We start from the raw sequence: 16,940 nt of genomic DNA on the forward strand, positions 1-16,940 counted from the left end.
TGATGTCACCAACACAGTCTAGTGATGTCACCAACACAGTCTGGTGATGTCACTAACAGTCGTGTCTTTTTACCACAACTTGTTTTCACATCAAAATGGTCCTGTATCATTAAGACAATTATCAAACACACAGAGACAGACACATCAGAGACACAGACCTTCTGCCAGGCAGACAGAGACAGACAGACCTTCTACCAGGCAGACAGACCTTCTGCCAGGCAGACACATCAGAAACAGGCAGACAGAGACAGACAGACCTGCCAGGCAGACACATCAGAGACAGACAGACCTTCTGCCAGGCAGACACAGAGACAGACAGACCTTCTGCCAGGGGCAGACACATCAGAGACAGACAGACAGACAAACCTTCTGCCAGGCGATGTTGAGGGCCTCCTTCTTCTTCTGGTCCAGCTCCTCTATGGTCTGGAGGATCTTAGACTTGTCATTCTCTACGATCCTCTTCTTCTTCATCAGGTCATTATACTGATGGAAGTTAGGGCAAAAACAGGGTCAAAGGTCACGTTCTCAACTCTCCTCCAATCATATCAAAGCTACCATTACCATCTGCCAGAACCTCGAGAAGGGCCCAAGAGGGGAAGAGGAATCCAAATAGATTTGATACAAGGTCCAAAGGAAACACACACCTCCCCAAACTCACCCTCTCCTCAGCCTGACTCAACACACCTCCCTAAACTCAGCCTGACTCAACATGTGAAACACACACCTCCCTAAACTCACCCTCTCCTCAGCCTGACCACACACACCTCCCTAAACTCACCCTCTCCTCAGCCTGACCACACACACCTCCCTAAACTCACCCTCTCCTCAGCCTGACCACACACACCTCCCTAAACTCACCCTCTCCTCAGCCTGACTCAACAAGGTCCAAAGGAAACACACACCTCCCCAAACTCACCCTCTCCTCAGCGTGAAACACACACCTCCCTAAACTCACCCTCTCCTCAGCCTGACTCAACATGTTCATGGCTCTCTTGTTGACAGATCTCTCCAGTCGTGTCTTGGACTCTTCCAGCTTCCTCAGCCTCTGGCCCGCCTCTTTAGGGTTGTTGACCTTGAAGTCGTATCCCGTGTTGGGCTGGCCGAACAGGCCTCTCTCCTGACTGATCCACTCGTGTTCCTCTAACATACGAGACACCTGGAGAGAGGGATGGAGAGAGAGAGGGATGGATGGATAGAGAGAGGGATGGATGGATAGAGAGAGGGATGGATAGAGGACAGGGAGAGAGAGAGGGATGGATAGAGGAGAGGGAGAGATGGATAGAGTGAGCGGAGATGAGAGGGGAGGGGTGGAGAGAGAGAAAAGAGATGTTAGTCTGGCTAGCGGAACACGACTCACGTTCCTCTAACAGAAGGAACATCTAGTGCTGTGATTTAGTGATCTCTCTCTTCTGAAGAGACAAACAGATCGATCTGGAAACAGACAGAATATGAACAACATAAAGAGATGAGACGACAGACCAAATGGAGATTAGAAAGCAGAGTTAATCAGTAACTGACTGTCTTTACGGTGTTTGTTGTTGTTGATCAGTAACTGACTGTCTTTACGGTGTTTGTTGTTGTTGATCAGTAACTGACTGTCTTTACGGTGTTTGTTGTTGTTGATCAGTAACTGTACCTTAGCAGCAGCATCCTGACTGTCTTTACGGTGTTTGTTGTTGTTGATCAGTAACTGACTGTCTTTACGGTGTTTGTTGTTGATCAGTAACTGACTGTCTTTACGGTGTTTGTTGTTGATCAGTAGCTGTACCTTAGCAGCAGCATCCTGACTGTCTTTACGGTGTTTGTTGTTGTTGATCAGTAACTGACTGTCTTTACGGTGTTTGTTGTTGTTGATCAGTAACTGACTGTCTTTACGGTGTTTGTTGTTGTTGATCAGTAACTGTACCTTAGCAGCAGCCTCCTGACTGTCTTTACGGTGTTTGTTGTTGTTGATCAGTAACTGTACCTTAGCAGCAGCATCCTGACTGTCTTTACGGTGTTTGTTGTTGTTGATCAGTAACTGACTGTCTTTACGGTGTTTGTTGTTGATCAGTAACTGACTGTCTTTACGGTGTTTGTTGTTGATCAGTAACTGTACCTTAGCAGCAGCATCCTGACTGTCTTTACGGTGTTTGTTGTTGTTGATCAGTAACTGACTGTCTTTACGGTGTTTGTTGTTGTTGATCAGTAACTGACTGTCTTTACGGTGTTTGTTGTTGTTGATCAGTAACTGACTGTCTTTACGGTGTTTGTTGTTGTTGATCAGTAACTGTACCTTAGCAGCAGCCTCCTGACTGTCTTTACGGTGTTTGTTGTTGTTGTTGATCAGTAACTGACTGTCTTTACGGTGTTTGTTGTTGTTGTTGATCAGTAACTGTACCTTACCAGCAGCATCCTGACTGTCTTTACGGTGTTTGTTGTTGTTGATCAGTAACTGTACCTTACCAGCAGCATCCTGACTGTCTTTACGGTGTTTGTTGTTGTTGATCAGTAACTGACTGTCTTTACGGTGTTTGTTGTTGTTGATCAGTAACTGACTGTCTTTACGGTGTTTGTTGTTGTTGATCAGTAACTGACTGTCTTTACGGTGTTTGTTGTTGTTGATCAGTAACTGTACCTTAGCAGCAGCCTCCTGACTGTCTTTACGGTGTTTGTTGTTGTTGATCAGTAACTGTACCTTAGCAGCAGCATCCTGACTGTCTTTACGGTGTTTGTTGTTGTTGATCAGTAACTGAATGTCTTTACGGTGTTTGTTGTTGATCAGTAACTGACTGTCTTTACGGTGTTTGTTGTTGATCAGTAACTGTACCTTAGCAGCAGCATCCTGACTGTCTTTACGGTGTTTGTTGTTGTTGATCAGTAACTGACTGTCTTTACGGTGTTTGTTGTTGTTGATCAGTAACTGACTGTCTTTACGGTGTTTGTTGTTGTTGTTGATCAGTAACTGTACCTTAGCAGCGGCCTCCTGACTGTCTTTACGGTGTTTGTTGTTGTTGATCAGTAACTGTACCTTAGCAGCAGCCTCCTGACTGTCTTTACGGTGTTTGTTGTTGTTGATCAGTAACTGACTGTCTTTACGGTGTTTGTTGTTGATCAGTAACTGACTGTCTTTACGGTGTTTGTTGTTGTTGTTGATCAGTAACTGTACCTTACCAGCAGCATCCTGACTGTCTTTACGGTGTTTGTTGTTGTTGTTGATCAGTAACTGTACCTTACCAGCGGCCTCCTGACTGTCTTTACGGTGTTTGTTGTTGTTGATCAGTAACTGTACCTTAGCAGCGGCCTCCTGACTGTCTTTACGGTGTTTGCTGATGTTGTTGTTGTTGTTGTTGTTGATCAGTAACTGACTGTCTTTACGGTGTTTGTTGTTGTTGATCAGTAACTGACTGTCTTTACAGTGTTTGTTGTTGTTGATCAGTAACTGACTGTCTTTACGGTGTTTGTTGTTGTTGATCAGTAACTGTACCTTAGCAGCAGCATCCTGACTGTCTTTACGGTGTTTGCTGATGTTGTTGTTGTTGATCAGTAACTGTACCTTAGCAGCAGCCTCCTGACTGTCTTTACGGTGTTTGTTGTTGTTGATCAGTAACTGTACCTTAGCAGCGGCCTCCTGACTGTCTTTACGGTGTGTGTTGTTGTTGATCAGTAACTGTACCTTAGCAGCGGCCTCCTGACTGTCTTTACGGTGTTTGCTGATGTTGTTGTTGTTGATCAGTAACTGTACCTTAGCAGCAGCCTCCTGACTGTCTTTACGGTGTTTGTTGTTGTTGATCAGTAACTGACTGTCTTTACGGTGTTTGTTGTTGTTGTTGATCAGTAACTGTACCTTAGCAGCGGCCTCCTGACTGTCTTTACGGTGTGTGTTGTTGTTGATCAGTAACTGTACCTTAGCAGCGGCCTCCTGACTGTCTTTACGGTGTTTGCTGATGTTGTTGTTGTTGATCAGTAACTGTACCTTACCAGCAGCATCCTGACTGTCTTTACGGTGTTTGTTGTTGTTGATCAGTAACTGTACCTTAGCAGCGGCCTCCTGACTGTCTTTACGGTGTTTGTTGTTGTTGATCAGTAACTGTACCTTAGCAGCAGCCTCCTGACTGTCTTTACGGTGTTTGTTGTTGTTGTTGATCAGTAACTGACGGTGTTTGTTGTTGTTGTTGATCAGTAACTGTACCTTAGCAGCAGCATCCTGACTGTCTTTACGGTGTTTGTTGTTGTTGATCAGTAACTGTACCTTAGCAGCGGCCTCCTGACTGTCTTTACGGTGTTTGTTGTTGTTGATCAGTAACTGTACCTTAGCAGCGGCCTCCTGACTGTCTTTACGGTGTTTGCTGATGTTGTTGTTGTTGTTGTTGTTGATCAGTAACTGACTGTCTTTACGGTGTTTGTTGTTGTTGATCAGTAACTGACTGTCTTTACAGTGTTTGTTGTTGTTGATCAGTAACTGACTGTCTTTACGGTGTTTGTTGTTGTTGATCAGTAACTGTACCTTAGCAGCAGCCTCCTGACTGTCTTTACGGTGTTTGTTGTTGTTGATCAGTAACTGACTGTCTTTACGGTGTTTGTTGTTGTTGATCAGTAACTGTACCTTAGCAGCAGCATCCTGACTGTCTTTACGGTGTTTGCTGATGTTGTTGTTGTTGATCAGTAACTGTACCTTAGCAGCAGCCTCCTGACTGTCTTTACGGTGTTTGTTGTTGTTGATCAGTAACTGTACCTTAGCAGCGGCCTCCTGACTGTCTTTACGGTGTTTGTTGTTGTTGTTGTTGTTGATCAGTAACTGACTGTCTTTACGGTGTTTGTTGTTGTTGATCAGTAACTGACTGTCTTTACGGTGTTTGTTGTTGTTGTTGATCAGTAACTGTACCTTACCAGCGGCCTCCTGACTGTCTTTACGGTGTTTGTTGTTGTTGATCAGTAACTGTACCTTAGCAGCAGCCTCCTGACTGTCTTTACGGTGTTTGTTGTTGTTGATCAGTAACTGACTGTCTTTACGGTGTTTGTTGTTGTTGATCAGTAACTGTACCTTAGCAGCAGCCTCCTGACTGTCTTTACGGTGTTTGTTGTTGTTGATGTTGATCAGTAACTGTACCTTAGCAGCGGCCTCCTGACTGTCTTTACGGTGTTGTTGTTGATCAGTAACTGTACCTTAGCAGCAGCATCCTGACTGTCTTTACGGTGTTTGTTGATGTTGTGTTCCAACTCTTTAATCTTCAACTGAGACTCATTGGTTCTCTCTCTCATATGGTTGGCTTCTGTACTTTTACCCTGGAAAGCACACACACACACACACACCACACACACACCACACACACACACACGTTGTTATCAAGGAACATGATATTACATTGTCAAAGTAGCTCATAAGAGTTGGGTAGAACTGAGACATTTTTTACAAAGTGATCTGATCAGAGGTTATAATAATCTCTCATGGACAGATGCACGTAACAACTGATATTGTAGCGTCTCTAGAGCCTCCATTTTATCCCCCCCCCCCCCCCACTTCAAGTCCATAACAATGCTTAAACCATATCAGGAGACCACTTGAGGTCTGGGTAACATCTCACGACATGTTCATTTGTTGGATGTAGGATCCTCTTTAATTTGGGTTGTAGATACTATGGATGTAACAGCTCACTGATACGCTTCCAATCCCACGATTCAGATACAGTACGAGGGCATCCGTCCGCAGGGAAACCCCAACAAAATCTATCTATATGTAGAACGCATCGGTCAGACAAATCGATTTTAAAACGTTACGAATCGTCGTTTCACAATTTTTTGGGGTTTGTTGCTCAAATGACTTTCCCCTCTTCCCGGAAACACCTCATATTTTGGGACGGCAGCGTAGCCTAGTGGTTAGAGTGTAGAGGCGGCAGGGTAGTGTAGTGGTTAGAGTGTAGAGGAGGTAGGGTAGTGGTTAGAGTGTAGAGGAGGTAGGGTAGCCTAGTGGTTAGAGTGTAGAGGCGGCAGGGTAGCCTAGTGGTTAGAGTGTAGAGGAGGCAGGGTAGCCTAGTGGTTAGAGTGTAGAGGTGGCAGGGTAGCCTAGTGGTTAGAGTGTAGAGGAGGTAGGGTAGCCTAGTGGTTAGAGTGTAGAGGAGGTAGGGTAGTGGTTAGAGTGTAGAGGAGGTAGGGTAGCCTAGTGGTTAGAGTGTAGAGGCGGCAGGGTAGCCTAGTGGTTAGAGTGTAGAGGAGGCAGGGTAGCCTAGTGGTTAGAGTGTAGAGGAGGTAGGGTAGCCTAGTGGTTAGAGTGTAGAGGCGGCAGGGTAGCCTAGTGGTTAGAGTGTAGAGGAGGCAGGGTAGCCTAGTGGTTAGAGTGTAGAGGTGGTAGGGTAGCCTAGTGGTTAGAGTGTAGAGGCGGCAGGGTAGTGTAGTGGTTAGAGTGTAGAGGAGGTAGGGTAGTGGTTAGAGTGTAGAGGAGGTAGGGTAGCCTAGTGGTTAGAGTGTAGAGGCGGCAGGGTAGCCTAGTGGTTAGAGTGTAGAGGAGGCAGGGTAGCCTAGTGGTTAGAGTGTAGAGGTGGCAGGGTAGCCTAGTGGTTAGAGTGTAGAGGAGGTAGGGTAGCCTAGTGGTTAGAGTGTAGAGGAGGCAGGGTAGCCTAGTGGTTAGAGTGTAGAGGCGGCAGGGTAGCCTAGTGGTTAGAGTGTAGAGGCGGCAGGGTAGCCTAGTGGTTAGAGTGTAGAGGCGGCAGCGTAGCCTAGTGGTTAGAGTGTAGAGGTGGCAGGGTAGCCTAGTGGTTAGAGTGTAGAGGAGGTAGGGTAGCCTAGTGGTTAGAGTGTAGAGGAGGTAGGGTAGCCTAGTGGTTAGAGTGTAGAGGAGGTAGGGTAGCCTAGTGGTTAGAGTGTAGAGGAGGTAGGGTAGCCTAGTGGTTAGAGTGTAGAGGCGGCAGGGTAGCCCAGTGGTTAGAGTGTAGAGGAGGTAGGGTAGCCTAGTGGTTAGAGTGTAGAGGCGGCAGCGTAGCCTAGTGGTTAGAGTGTAGAGGAGGCAGGTAGACTAGTGGTTAGAGTGTAGAGGTGGCAGGGTAGCCTAGTGGTTAGAGTGTAGAGGAGGCAGGTAGCCTAGTGGTTAGAGTGTAGAGGTGGCAGGGTAGTGTAGTGGTTAGAGTGTAGAGGAGGTAGGGTAGCCTAGTGGTTAGAGTGTAGAGGCGGCAGGGTAGTGTAGTGGTTAGAGTGTAGAGGAGGTAGGGTAGCCTAGTGGTTAGAGTGTAGAGGAGGTAGGGTAGCCTAGTGGTTAGAGTGTAGAGGAGGTAGGGTAGCCTAGTGGTTAGAGTGTAGAGGAGGTAGGGTAGCCTAGTGGTTAGAGTGTAGAGGCGGCAGGGTAGCCCAGTGGTTAGAGTGTAGAGGAGGTAGGGTAGCCTAGTGGTTAGAGTGTAGAGGCGGCAGCGTAGCCTAGTGGTTAGAGTGTAGAGGAGGCAGGTAGCCTAGTGGTTAGAGTGTAGAGAAGGCAGGTAGCCTAGTGGTTAGAGTGTAGAGGAGGCAGGTAGCCTAGTGGTTAGAGTGTAGAGGAGGCAGGTAGCCTAGTGGTTAGAGTGTAGAGGTGGTAGGGTAGCCTAGTGGTTAGAGTGTAGAGGAGGCAGGTAGCCTAGTGGTTAGAGTGTAGAAGAGGCAGGTAGCCTAGTGGTTAGAGTGTAGAGGAGGCAGGTAGCCTAGTGGTTAGCGTGTAGAGGTGGCAGGGTAGCCTAGTGGTTAGAGTGTAGAGGAGGTAGAATAGCCTAGTGGTTAGAGTGTAGAGGTGGCAGGGTAGCCTAGTGGTTAGAGCGTTGGACTAGTAACCGGAAGGTTGCAAGTTCAAACCCCCGAGCTGACAAGGTACAAATCTGTCGAACTGCCCCTGAACAGGCAGTTAACCCCACTGTAGGCTGTCATTGTAAATAAGAATTTGTTATTAACTGACTTTCCTAGTTAAATAAAGGTAAAAATAAAATATTTTGTGACAGAGGCGTCTCCTCCTTCAGAACTAAGCATGTTACTGAGCCGACAGGCAGTGATCTTACAAGTCATTTTCAGGCCCAACAACATCAGGCAGAGTCAGACTTGCACGCTGAACGAGCCCTATAACCATATATCTCTCATCTGCGCTCACTTTCAGCATTTAAATGCTTGTAAAAAAATATATATAAAAATGTCTCACGCAAATATTAGGCTTTCTTAGCTGAGTGACAGCTAGGGCTAGGGCTGATCCCATTTCATCAACTGGTTGGTTGATAGGCTGTTGGTCAACAGATTTTAATGGTGCACAAGACACCCGTCTGATTGGTTCCTGTCTGGGTGGACTGATCCATTGTGGAGGCCACAGTCCATCAGTCTCAGACACCTGTCTGAGTGGACTGATCCATTGTGGGGAGGGGGACTTTGCTAATCTCCTTAGTATCTTTTCACCTACATCTCCAGCAGAACTTGATCCAGCATCTGATGCTTTTATGAAGGATTTTAGTTCTGTGTGTCCGAGATGGTTTCCACGACAACATGACGATGATGAGGAGCAGCATGGTAATAACACCAGTACTACTGGCAATATTGTAGTGATCATACCTTGATCTCTTTGTCCTGGGCTACGATCACCTCTTTCTGTCTAGTCAACTCCTCCTGGGCCTTACGCACAGACTCCTGGAGAGAGAGAGGGGGAGAGAGGTTGAGGAAGGAGAGAGATGGGAGGGGGGAGGAGGGGAGAGAGGTTGAGGAAGGAGAGAGGGGGGAGAGAGAGGAGAGGGGGGAGAGAGAGGAGGGGGGGGGAGAGAGAGGGGGGGGGGGAGAGAGAGGAGGGGGGGGGGGGGGTTAAAGGATGTGAAGATAGAGGAGAGTTGTCAGTGATAAAGTATATAAACAAATATAGCTAGTTCATGTCAACAATCCAGACACTCGGGGCCGGGCTAACTGATGAGGTGGACACTCGGGGCCGGGCTAACTGATGAGGTGGACACTCGGGGCCGGGCTAACTGATGAGGTGGACACTCGGGGCCGGGCTAACTGATGAGGTGGACACTCGGGGCCGGGCTAACTGATGAGGTGGACACTCGGGCCGGGCTAACTGATGAGGTGGACACTTGGGCCGGGCTAACTGATGAGGTGGACACTCGGGGCCGGGCTAACTGATGACGCCGGGCTAACTGATGAGGTGGACACTCGGGGCCGGGCTAACTGATGACGCCGGGCTAACTGATGAGGTGGAGGACATGTGACAGTAGTGGACCAGGAGGTAAACAGTACCTTGTTCTCTGCCACAGTGGAGGACATGTTGTCTATCTGTTCCTGGATCGTCTTCATGGCTTCGTCTACTGCCAGGATCTGTTGTTCATAGCCAGTCTGCTCCCTCTTCAACTCCTCCAACTCTAGGACCAGGGACTCAGCCTCCTGCACACACACACACACACACACACACACAGTCAAAAGTGCAACCCCCTTGTTTGTGGAGGGTCTTGAATAATGTTACGGCTGGGGTAATGTAACCCGGGTTACGGGTGGGGTAATGTAACCTGGGTTACGGGTGGGGTAATGTAACCCGGGTTACGGGTGGGGTAACCCGGGTTATTGTGCTGTGTCTTTGGTTTTGGGGACATTTGGAATTAAAGTGTGTCTGTGTGTGTGTGTCTTCACCTGTTGTCTCTCCTTCAGTTTCTTACTGAACGCGTCAGCCTTGGTTTTAGCAGAGTTGACTTCCTGTTGAGCAGCTTTCAGTTCCTTCTCCCTCTCTGCCTCCGCATTCTGCATCTTATTCTCCAACACCTGGTGGAGCCAGGACAGAGGTTTAACACCACATCAACAGAGCCAGGACAGAGGATTAACACCACATCAACAGAGCCAGGACAGAGGATTAACACCACATCAACAGAGCCAGGACAGAGGTTTAACACCACATCAACAGAGCCAGGACAGAGGATTAACACCACATCAACAGAGCCAGGACAGAGGATTAACACCACATCAACAGAGCCAGGACAGAGGGTTAACACCACATCAACAGAGCCAGGACAGAGGGTTTAACACCACATCAACAGAGCCAGGACAGAGGGTTAACACCACATCAACAGAGCCAGGACAGAGGGTTTAACACCATATCAACAGAGCCAGGAGAGGTTTAACACCACATCAACAGAGCCAGGACAGAGGATTAACACCACATCAACAGAGCCAGGACAGAGGTTTAACACCACATCAACAGAGCCAGGACAGAGGATTAACACCACATCAACAGAGCCAGGACAGAGGTTTAACACCATATCAACAGAGCCAGGACAGAGGGTTTAACACCACATCAACAGAGCCAGGACAGAGGGTTTAACACCACATCAACAGAGCCAGGACAGAGGATTAACACCACATCAACAGAGCCAGGACAGAGGTTTAACACCACATCAACAGAGCCAGGACAGAGGGTTTAACACCACATCAACAGAGCCAGGAGAGGGTTAACACCATATCAACAGAGCCAGGACAGAGGTTTAACACCACATCAACAGAGCCAGGACAGAGGTTTAACACCACATCAACAGAGCCAGGAGAGGATTAACACCACATCAGAGCCAGGAGAGGATTAACACCATATCAACAGAGCCAGGAGAGGATTAACACCATATCAACAGAGCCAGGAGAGGATTAACACCACATCAACAGAGCCAGGAGAGGATTAACACCACATCAACAGAGCCAGGACAGAGGGTTAACACCACATCAACAGAGCCAGGACAGAGGTTTAACACCACATCAACAGAGCCAGGACAGAGGATTAACACCACATCAACAGAGCCAGGAGAGGATTAACACCACATCAACAGAGCCAGGAGAGGATTAACACCATATCAACAGAGCCAGGACAGAGGATTAACACCACATCAACAGAGCCAGGAGAGGATTAACACCACATCAACAGAGCCAGGAGAGGATTAACACCACATCAACAGAGCCAGGAGAGGATTAACACCATATCAACAGAGCCAGGAGAGGATTAACACCATATCAACAGAGCCAGGAGAGGATTAACACCACATCAACAGAGCCAGGAGAGGATTAACACCACATCAACAGAGCCAGGACAGAGGGTTAACACCACATCAACAGAGCCAGGACAGAGGTTTAACACCACATCAACAGAGCCAGGACAGAGGATTAACACCACATCAACAGAGCCAGGAGAGGATTAACACCACATCAACAGAGCCAGGAGAGGATTAACACCATATCAACAGAGCCAGGACAGAGGATTAACACCACATCAACAGAGCCAGGAGAGGATTAACACCATATCAACAGAGCCAGGACAGAGGATTAACACCACATCAACAGAGCCAGGAGAGGATTAACACCACATCAACAGAGCCAGGAGAGGATTAACACCATATCAACAGAGCCAGGAGAGGATTAACACCATATCAACAGAGCCAGGACAGAGGATTAACACCACATCAACAGAGCCAGGAGAGGATTAACACCATATCAACAGAGCCAGGAGAGGATTAACACCACATCAACAGAGCCAGGACAGAGGGTTAACACCACATCAACAGAGCCAGGACAGAGGGTTAACACCATATCAACAGAGCCAGGACAGAGGTTTAACACCACATCAACAGAGCCAGGACAGAGGGTTTAACACCACATCAACAGAGCCAGGACAGAGGGTTAACACCACATCAACAGAGCCAGGACAGAGGGTTAACACCACATCAACAGAGCCAGGACAGAGGGTTTAACACCACATCAACAGAGCCAGGACAGAGGGTTAACACCACATCAACAGAGCCAGGACAGAGGGTTAACACCACATCAACAGAGCCAGGACAGAGGGTTAACACCACATCAACAGAGCCAGGACAGAGGGTTCCCGAGACCCATTCATATGAGGGGAAAAAACGAATGATGCGCGGATGACTAAGTGGCTTTATAAGGGCGCCAGGTGGCCTAGTGGTGAAGAACATGGGGCCAGTAACCGAAAGGACACGGGTTTAAATATCCGAGCCGATGTGCCGCTGAGCAAGGCACTTCAACCAAATTAAACTCTGTAATATATTTATGTTTTAATTGGAAGGGTGAGGAAGGGGGGGTAATTAGGTTTACGAAATGGCATACATTATCTCAGAGTAGGGTTGCAAAATTCTGGTAGCATGTGATCCTGAATGGAGACCACTGATAGGTCCAGATATGACCCTTGGGGATAATAAGTAATGTGATCCTGAAAGAAGACCACTGATAGGTCCAGATATGACCCTTGGGGATAATAAGTAATGTGATCCTGAAAGGAGACCACTGATAGGTCCAGATATGACCAATGGGGATAATAAGTAATGTGATCCTGAAAGGAGACTACTGATAGGTCCAGATATGACCCTTGGGGATAATAAGTAATGTGATCCTGAAAGGAGACCACTGATAGGTCCAGATATGACCAATGGGGATAATAAGTAATGTGATCCTGAAAGGAGACTACTGATAGGTCCAGATATGACCAATGGGGATAATCTGACCTTGTACTTCTCATCCGCCTTCTTCTGGACCTCCTTACTGCTGCGCAGGGTCTCCTCACACTCCTCTGAGAGAGACACACACACACACACACACACACACACACTTAATGTGAGTCATACTGTATTAACAGGAAGTTTAAAATGCAGAAGGATAAAATGTGTTTGTCAGACATGGTGGGATCTGTTCTGTGTTGGTTAAATGTAATTATGTGAGAAACGGGAGGTGGAAACATCGTTAATGGTGTAAATATGGATACAGTATAATAACCATCACATGGAACTCAACATGGAGTCACGCTGTGACGTACTACGACTCAGGATAACATGCAGTTTAATTAGGCTACAGATTAAATAAACGATGATGAACTTCACAGGATGGTGAAAGTGAAAAGGTGATGAGTTTGATGCTCCTTTCCAATAAATATCGAGGGTCTTATTCCGGTGACATGATGATCTGTCCACACTTGTATCCTGCCAGCTGTTGGCTAGACAGCTGCTCTGTCCCCACTGTATCCTGCCAGCTGTTGGCTAGACAGCTGCTCTGTCCCCACTGTATCCTGCCAGCTGTTGGCTAGACAGCTGCTCTGTCCACACTGTATCCTGCCAGCTGTTGGCTAGACAGCTGCTCTGTCCCCACTGTATCCTGCCAGCTGTTGGCTAGAGAGCTGCTCTGTCCCCACTGTATCCTGCCAGCTGTTGGCTAGACAGACAGTGCCAACACCCATTTTCTATTTAAAGTAACAGTTTTTGTGAAGAAAAAAAAACAACTATCAAATCAGCCACTTTGGGTTCATCCTGTTTTAATCTGCACCTGGAGTTATCTTATCTTAACCCCCCGACCCTTGACCTAATTTCCCAGATACCAGGAAGTCTAAGAACCATTGAGGCCTTTGTTCTACTCCTCTCTATCTCAGTTACAACCACCCCACTTCCTGTCACAGGAATACCAGCTGTAGGTTTAAATACCACCCCACTTCCTGTCACAGGAATACCAGCTGTAGGTTTAAATACCACCCCACTTCCTGTCACAGGAATACCAGCTGTAGGTTTAAATACCACCCCACTTCCTGTCACTGGAATACCAGCGGTAGGTTTAAATACCACCCCACTTCCTGTCACAGGAATACCAGCTGTAGGTTTAAATACCACCCCACTTCCTGTCACAGGAATACCAGCTGTAGGTTTAAATACCACCCCACTTCCTGTCACTGGAATACCAGCTGTAGGTTTAAATACCACCCCACTTCCTGTCACTGGAATACCAGCTGTAGGTTTAAATACCACCCCACTTCCTGTCACTGGAATACCAGCTGTAGGTTTAAATACCACTCCACTTCCTGTCACAGGAATACCAGCTGTAGGTTTAAATACCACCTCACTTCCTGTCACAGGAATACCAGCTGTAGGTTTAAATACCACCTCACTTCCTGTCACTGGAATACCAGCTGTAGGTTTAAATACCACCCCACTTCCTGTCACAGGAATACCAGCTGTAGGTTTAAATACCATCCCACTTCCTGTCACAGGAATACCAGCTGTAGGTTTAAATACCACCCCACTTCCTGTCACAGGAATACCAGCGGTAGGTTTAAATACCATCCCACTTCCTGTCACAGGAATACCATCTGTAGGTTTAAATACCACTCCACTTCCTGTCACTGGAATACCAGCTGTAGGTTTAAATACCACCCCACTTCCTGTCACTGGAATACCAGCTGTAGGTTTAAATACCACCCCACTTCCTGTCACTGGAATACCAGCTGTAGGTTTAAATACCACCCCACTTCCTGTCACTGGAATACCAGCTGTAGGTTTAAATACCACCCCACTTCCTGTCACAGGAATACCAGCTGTAGGTTTAAATACCACCCCACTTCCTGTCACAGGAATACCATCTGTAGGTTTAAATACCACCCCACTTCCTGTCACTGGAATACCAGCTGTAGGTTTAAATACCACCCCACTTCCTGTCACTGGAATACCAGCTGTAGGTTTAAATACCACCCCACTTCCTGTCACAGGAATACCAGCTGTAGGTTTAAATACCACCCCACTTCCTGTCACAGGAATACCATCTGTAGGTTTAAATACCACCCCACTTCCTGTCACAGGAATACCAGCTGTAGGTTTAAATACCATCCCACTTCCTGTCACAGGAATACCAGCTGTAGGTTTAAATACCACCCCACTTCCTGTCACAGGAATACCAGCTGTAGGTTTAAATACCATCCCACTTCCTGTCACTGGAATACCAGCTGTAGGTTTAAATACTACCTCACTTCCTGTCCCAGGAATGCCAGCTGTAGGTTTAAATACCACCCCACTTCCTGTCACTGGAATACCAGCTGTAGGTTTAAATACCACCCCACTTCCTGTCACAGGAATACCAGCTGTAGGTTTAAATACCACCCCACTTCCTGTCACTGGAATGCCAGCTGTAGGTTTAAATACCACCCCACTTCCTGTCACTGGAATGCCAGCTGTAGGTTTAAATACCACCCCACTTCCTGTCACTGGAATACCAGCTGTAGGTTTAAATACCACCCCACTTCCTGTCACAGGAATACCAGCTGTAGGTTTAAATACCACCCCACTTCCTGTCACAGGAATACCAGCTGTAGGTTTAAATACCACCCCACTTCCTGTCACAGGAATACCAGCTGTAGGTTTAAATACCACCCCACTTCCTGTCACTGGAATACCAGCTGTAGGTTTAAATACCACCCCACTTCCTGTCACTGGAATACCAGCTGTAGGTTTAAATACCACCTCACCAAGTCAATCAATCGTCAGCTTCAAGCTACCTCTAGTAAAACCCATGTCCTCGACACACAGACTAGCTACAGGAAGCTAGAGTGGACACTATAAAACTCAGCATGAGGAGGACACAAATATCTTACTGTTTGTTATTAACTAAATAATTGTTACATTATCCAACAAATAAAAGATAACTACATTCATTTTTTCGCCTCACAGTTCAACTCTTTGGGATCAAGTGTTGTCCCACCTTAAAAAAAATATGTTGAAAAACGTTGTGTGTGTGTGTGAGAGAGAGTGTGAGTGTGTGTGTGTGTGTGTGAGAGAGTGTGTGCTCACCGATGGTCTTCAGTAACATCTTCAGTTCTTCCTGTTGTTTATGGAAGGAGCTCTGATGGAGTTTAACCTGGAGAATATCTAACTCTTCTGTCTTCATGTCTAACTGCTGCTTTAACAAACGATACCTAGAGAGGGGAGAGGAGGGGAGAGAGAGGAGAGAGGAGGGAGAGGGTAGAGGAAGGAGAGGAGAGGGTAGAGAGAGAGGAGAGGGGAGGGTAGAGGGAGAGGGTAGAGGAAGGAGAGGGGAGGGTAGAGAGAGAGGGGAGAGGAGAGGGGAGGGTAGAGGGGAGAGGGTAGAGGAGGGAGAGGAGAGGGTAGAGGAGGGAGAGGGTAGAGGAGGGAGAGGGAAGAGGAGAGAGAGAGGGTAGAGGAGAGAGGAGAGGGTAGAGGAGAAAGAGAGGGTAGAGGAGAAAGAGAGGGTAGAGGAGAAAGAGAGGGTAGAGGAGAAAGAGGAGAGAGAGAGGGTAGAGGAGAGAGAGAGGGTAGAGGAGAGGGTAGAGGAGAAAGAGGAGAGGGTAGAGGAGGGAGAGGAGAGAGAGAGGGTAGAGGAGAAAGAGGAGAGGGTAGAGGAGGGAGAGGAGAGAGAGAGGGTAGAGGAGGGAGAGGAGAGGGTAGAGGAGGGAGAGGAGAGGGTAGAGGAGGGAGAGGAGAGGGTAGAGGAGAAAGAGAGGGTAGAGGAGAAAGAGAGGGTAGAGGAGAAAGAGAGGGTAGAGGAGAAAGAGAGGGTAGAGGAGAAAGAGAGGGTAGAGGAGAAAGAGAGGGTAGAGGAGAAAGAGGAGAGCGAGGGTAGAGGAGGGAGAGAGGGTAGAACAGAGGGTAGAGGAGAAGGTAGAGGAGGGAGAGGGTAGAGGAGAGGGTAGAGGAGGGAGAGAGGAGAGGGTAGAGGAGGGAGAGAGAGTAGGGTAGAGGAGGGAGAGAGGGTAGGGTAGAGGAGGGAGTAGAGGAGGGAGAGGAGAGGGTAGAGGAGGGAGAGGAGAGGGTAGAGGAGGGAGAGGAGAGGGTAGACGAGGGAGAGGAGAGAGAGAGGGTAGAGGAGAGGGTAGAGGAGAGGAGGGAGTAGAGGAGGGAGTAGAGGAGGGAGAGGAGAGGGTAGAGGAGGGAAGAGGAGAGGGTAGAGGAGGGAAGAGGAGAGGGTAGAGGAGGGAAGAGGAGAGGGTAGAGGAGGGAAGAGGAGAGGGTAGAGGAGGGAAGAGGAGAGGGTAGAGGAGAGGGTAGAGGAGAGGGTAGAGGAGGGAAGAGGAGAGGGTAGAGGAGGGAAGAGGAGAGGGTAGAGGAGGGAAGAGGAGAGGGTAGAGGAGGGAAGAGGAGGGAAGAGGAGAGGGTAGAGGAGGGAAGAGGAGAGGGTAGAGGAGGGAAGAGGAGAGGGTAGAGGAGGGAAGAGGAGGGAAGAGG

At 47.8% G+C, this 16,940-nt stretch overlaps 1 protein-coding gene across 3 annotated transcripts in view; it reads right to left on the bottom strand.

Moving 5' to 3' along the window:
* Positions 1 to 16,940, bottom strand: part of LOC110498601 (structural maintenance of chromosomes protein 2-like) — a 46,198-nt gene that overhangs the window by 4,771 nt on the left and 24,487 nt on the right. For all 3 annotated transcript variants that reach the window (XM_036934085.1, XM_036934087.1, XM_036934086.1), the window contains exons 17-24: positions 15,549 to 15,673; positions 12,453 to 12,517; positions 9,589 to 9,717; positions 9,202 to 9,345; positions 8,527 to 8,601; positions 5,146 to 5,265; positions 956 to 1,156; positions 367 to 483 (exon numbers count right to left, since the gene is read on the bottom strand). In XM_036934085.1, coding sequence (XP_036789980.1) covers positions 367 to 483; positions 956 to 1,156; positions 5,146 to 5,265; positions 8,527 to 8,601; positions 9,202 to 9,345; positions 9,589 to 9,717; positions 12,453 to 12,517; positions 15,549 to 15,673 — 976 coding nt within the window. The remainder of the gene's footprint in view (positions 1 to 366; positions 484 to 955; positions 1,157 to 5,145; positions 5,266 to 8,526; positions 8,602 to 9,201; positions 9,346 to 9,588; positions 9,718 to 12,452; positions 12,518 to 15,548; positions 15,674 to 16,940) is intronic.

This window comes from Oncorhynchus mykiss, chromosome 10, assembly GCF_013265735.2.
Source record: "Oncorhynchus mykiss isolate Arlee chromosome 10, USDA_OmykA_1.1, whole genome shotgun sequence".
NCBI lineage: Eukaryota > Metazoa > Chordata > Actinopteri > Salmoniformes > Salmonidae > Oncorhynchus > Oncorhynchus mykiss.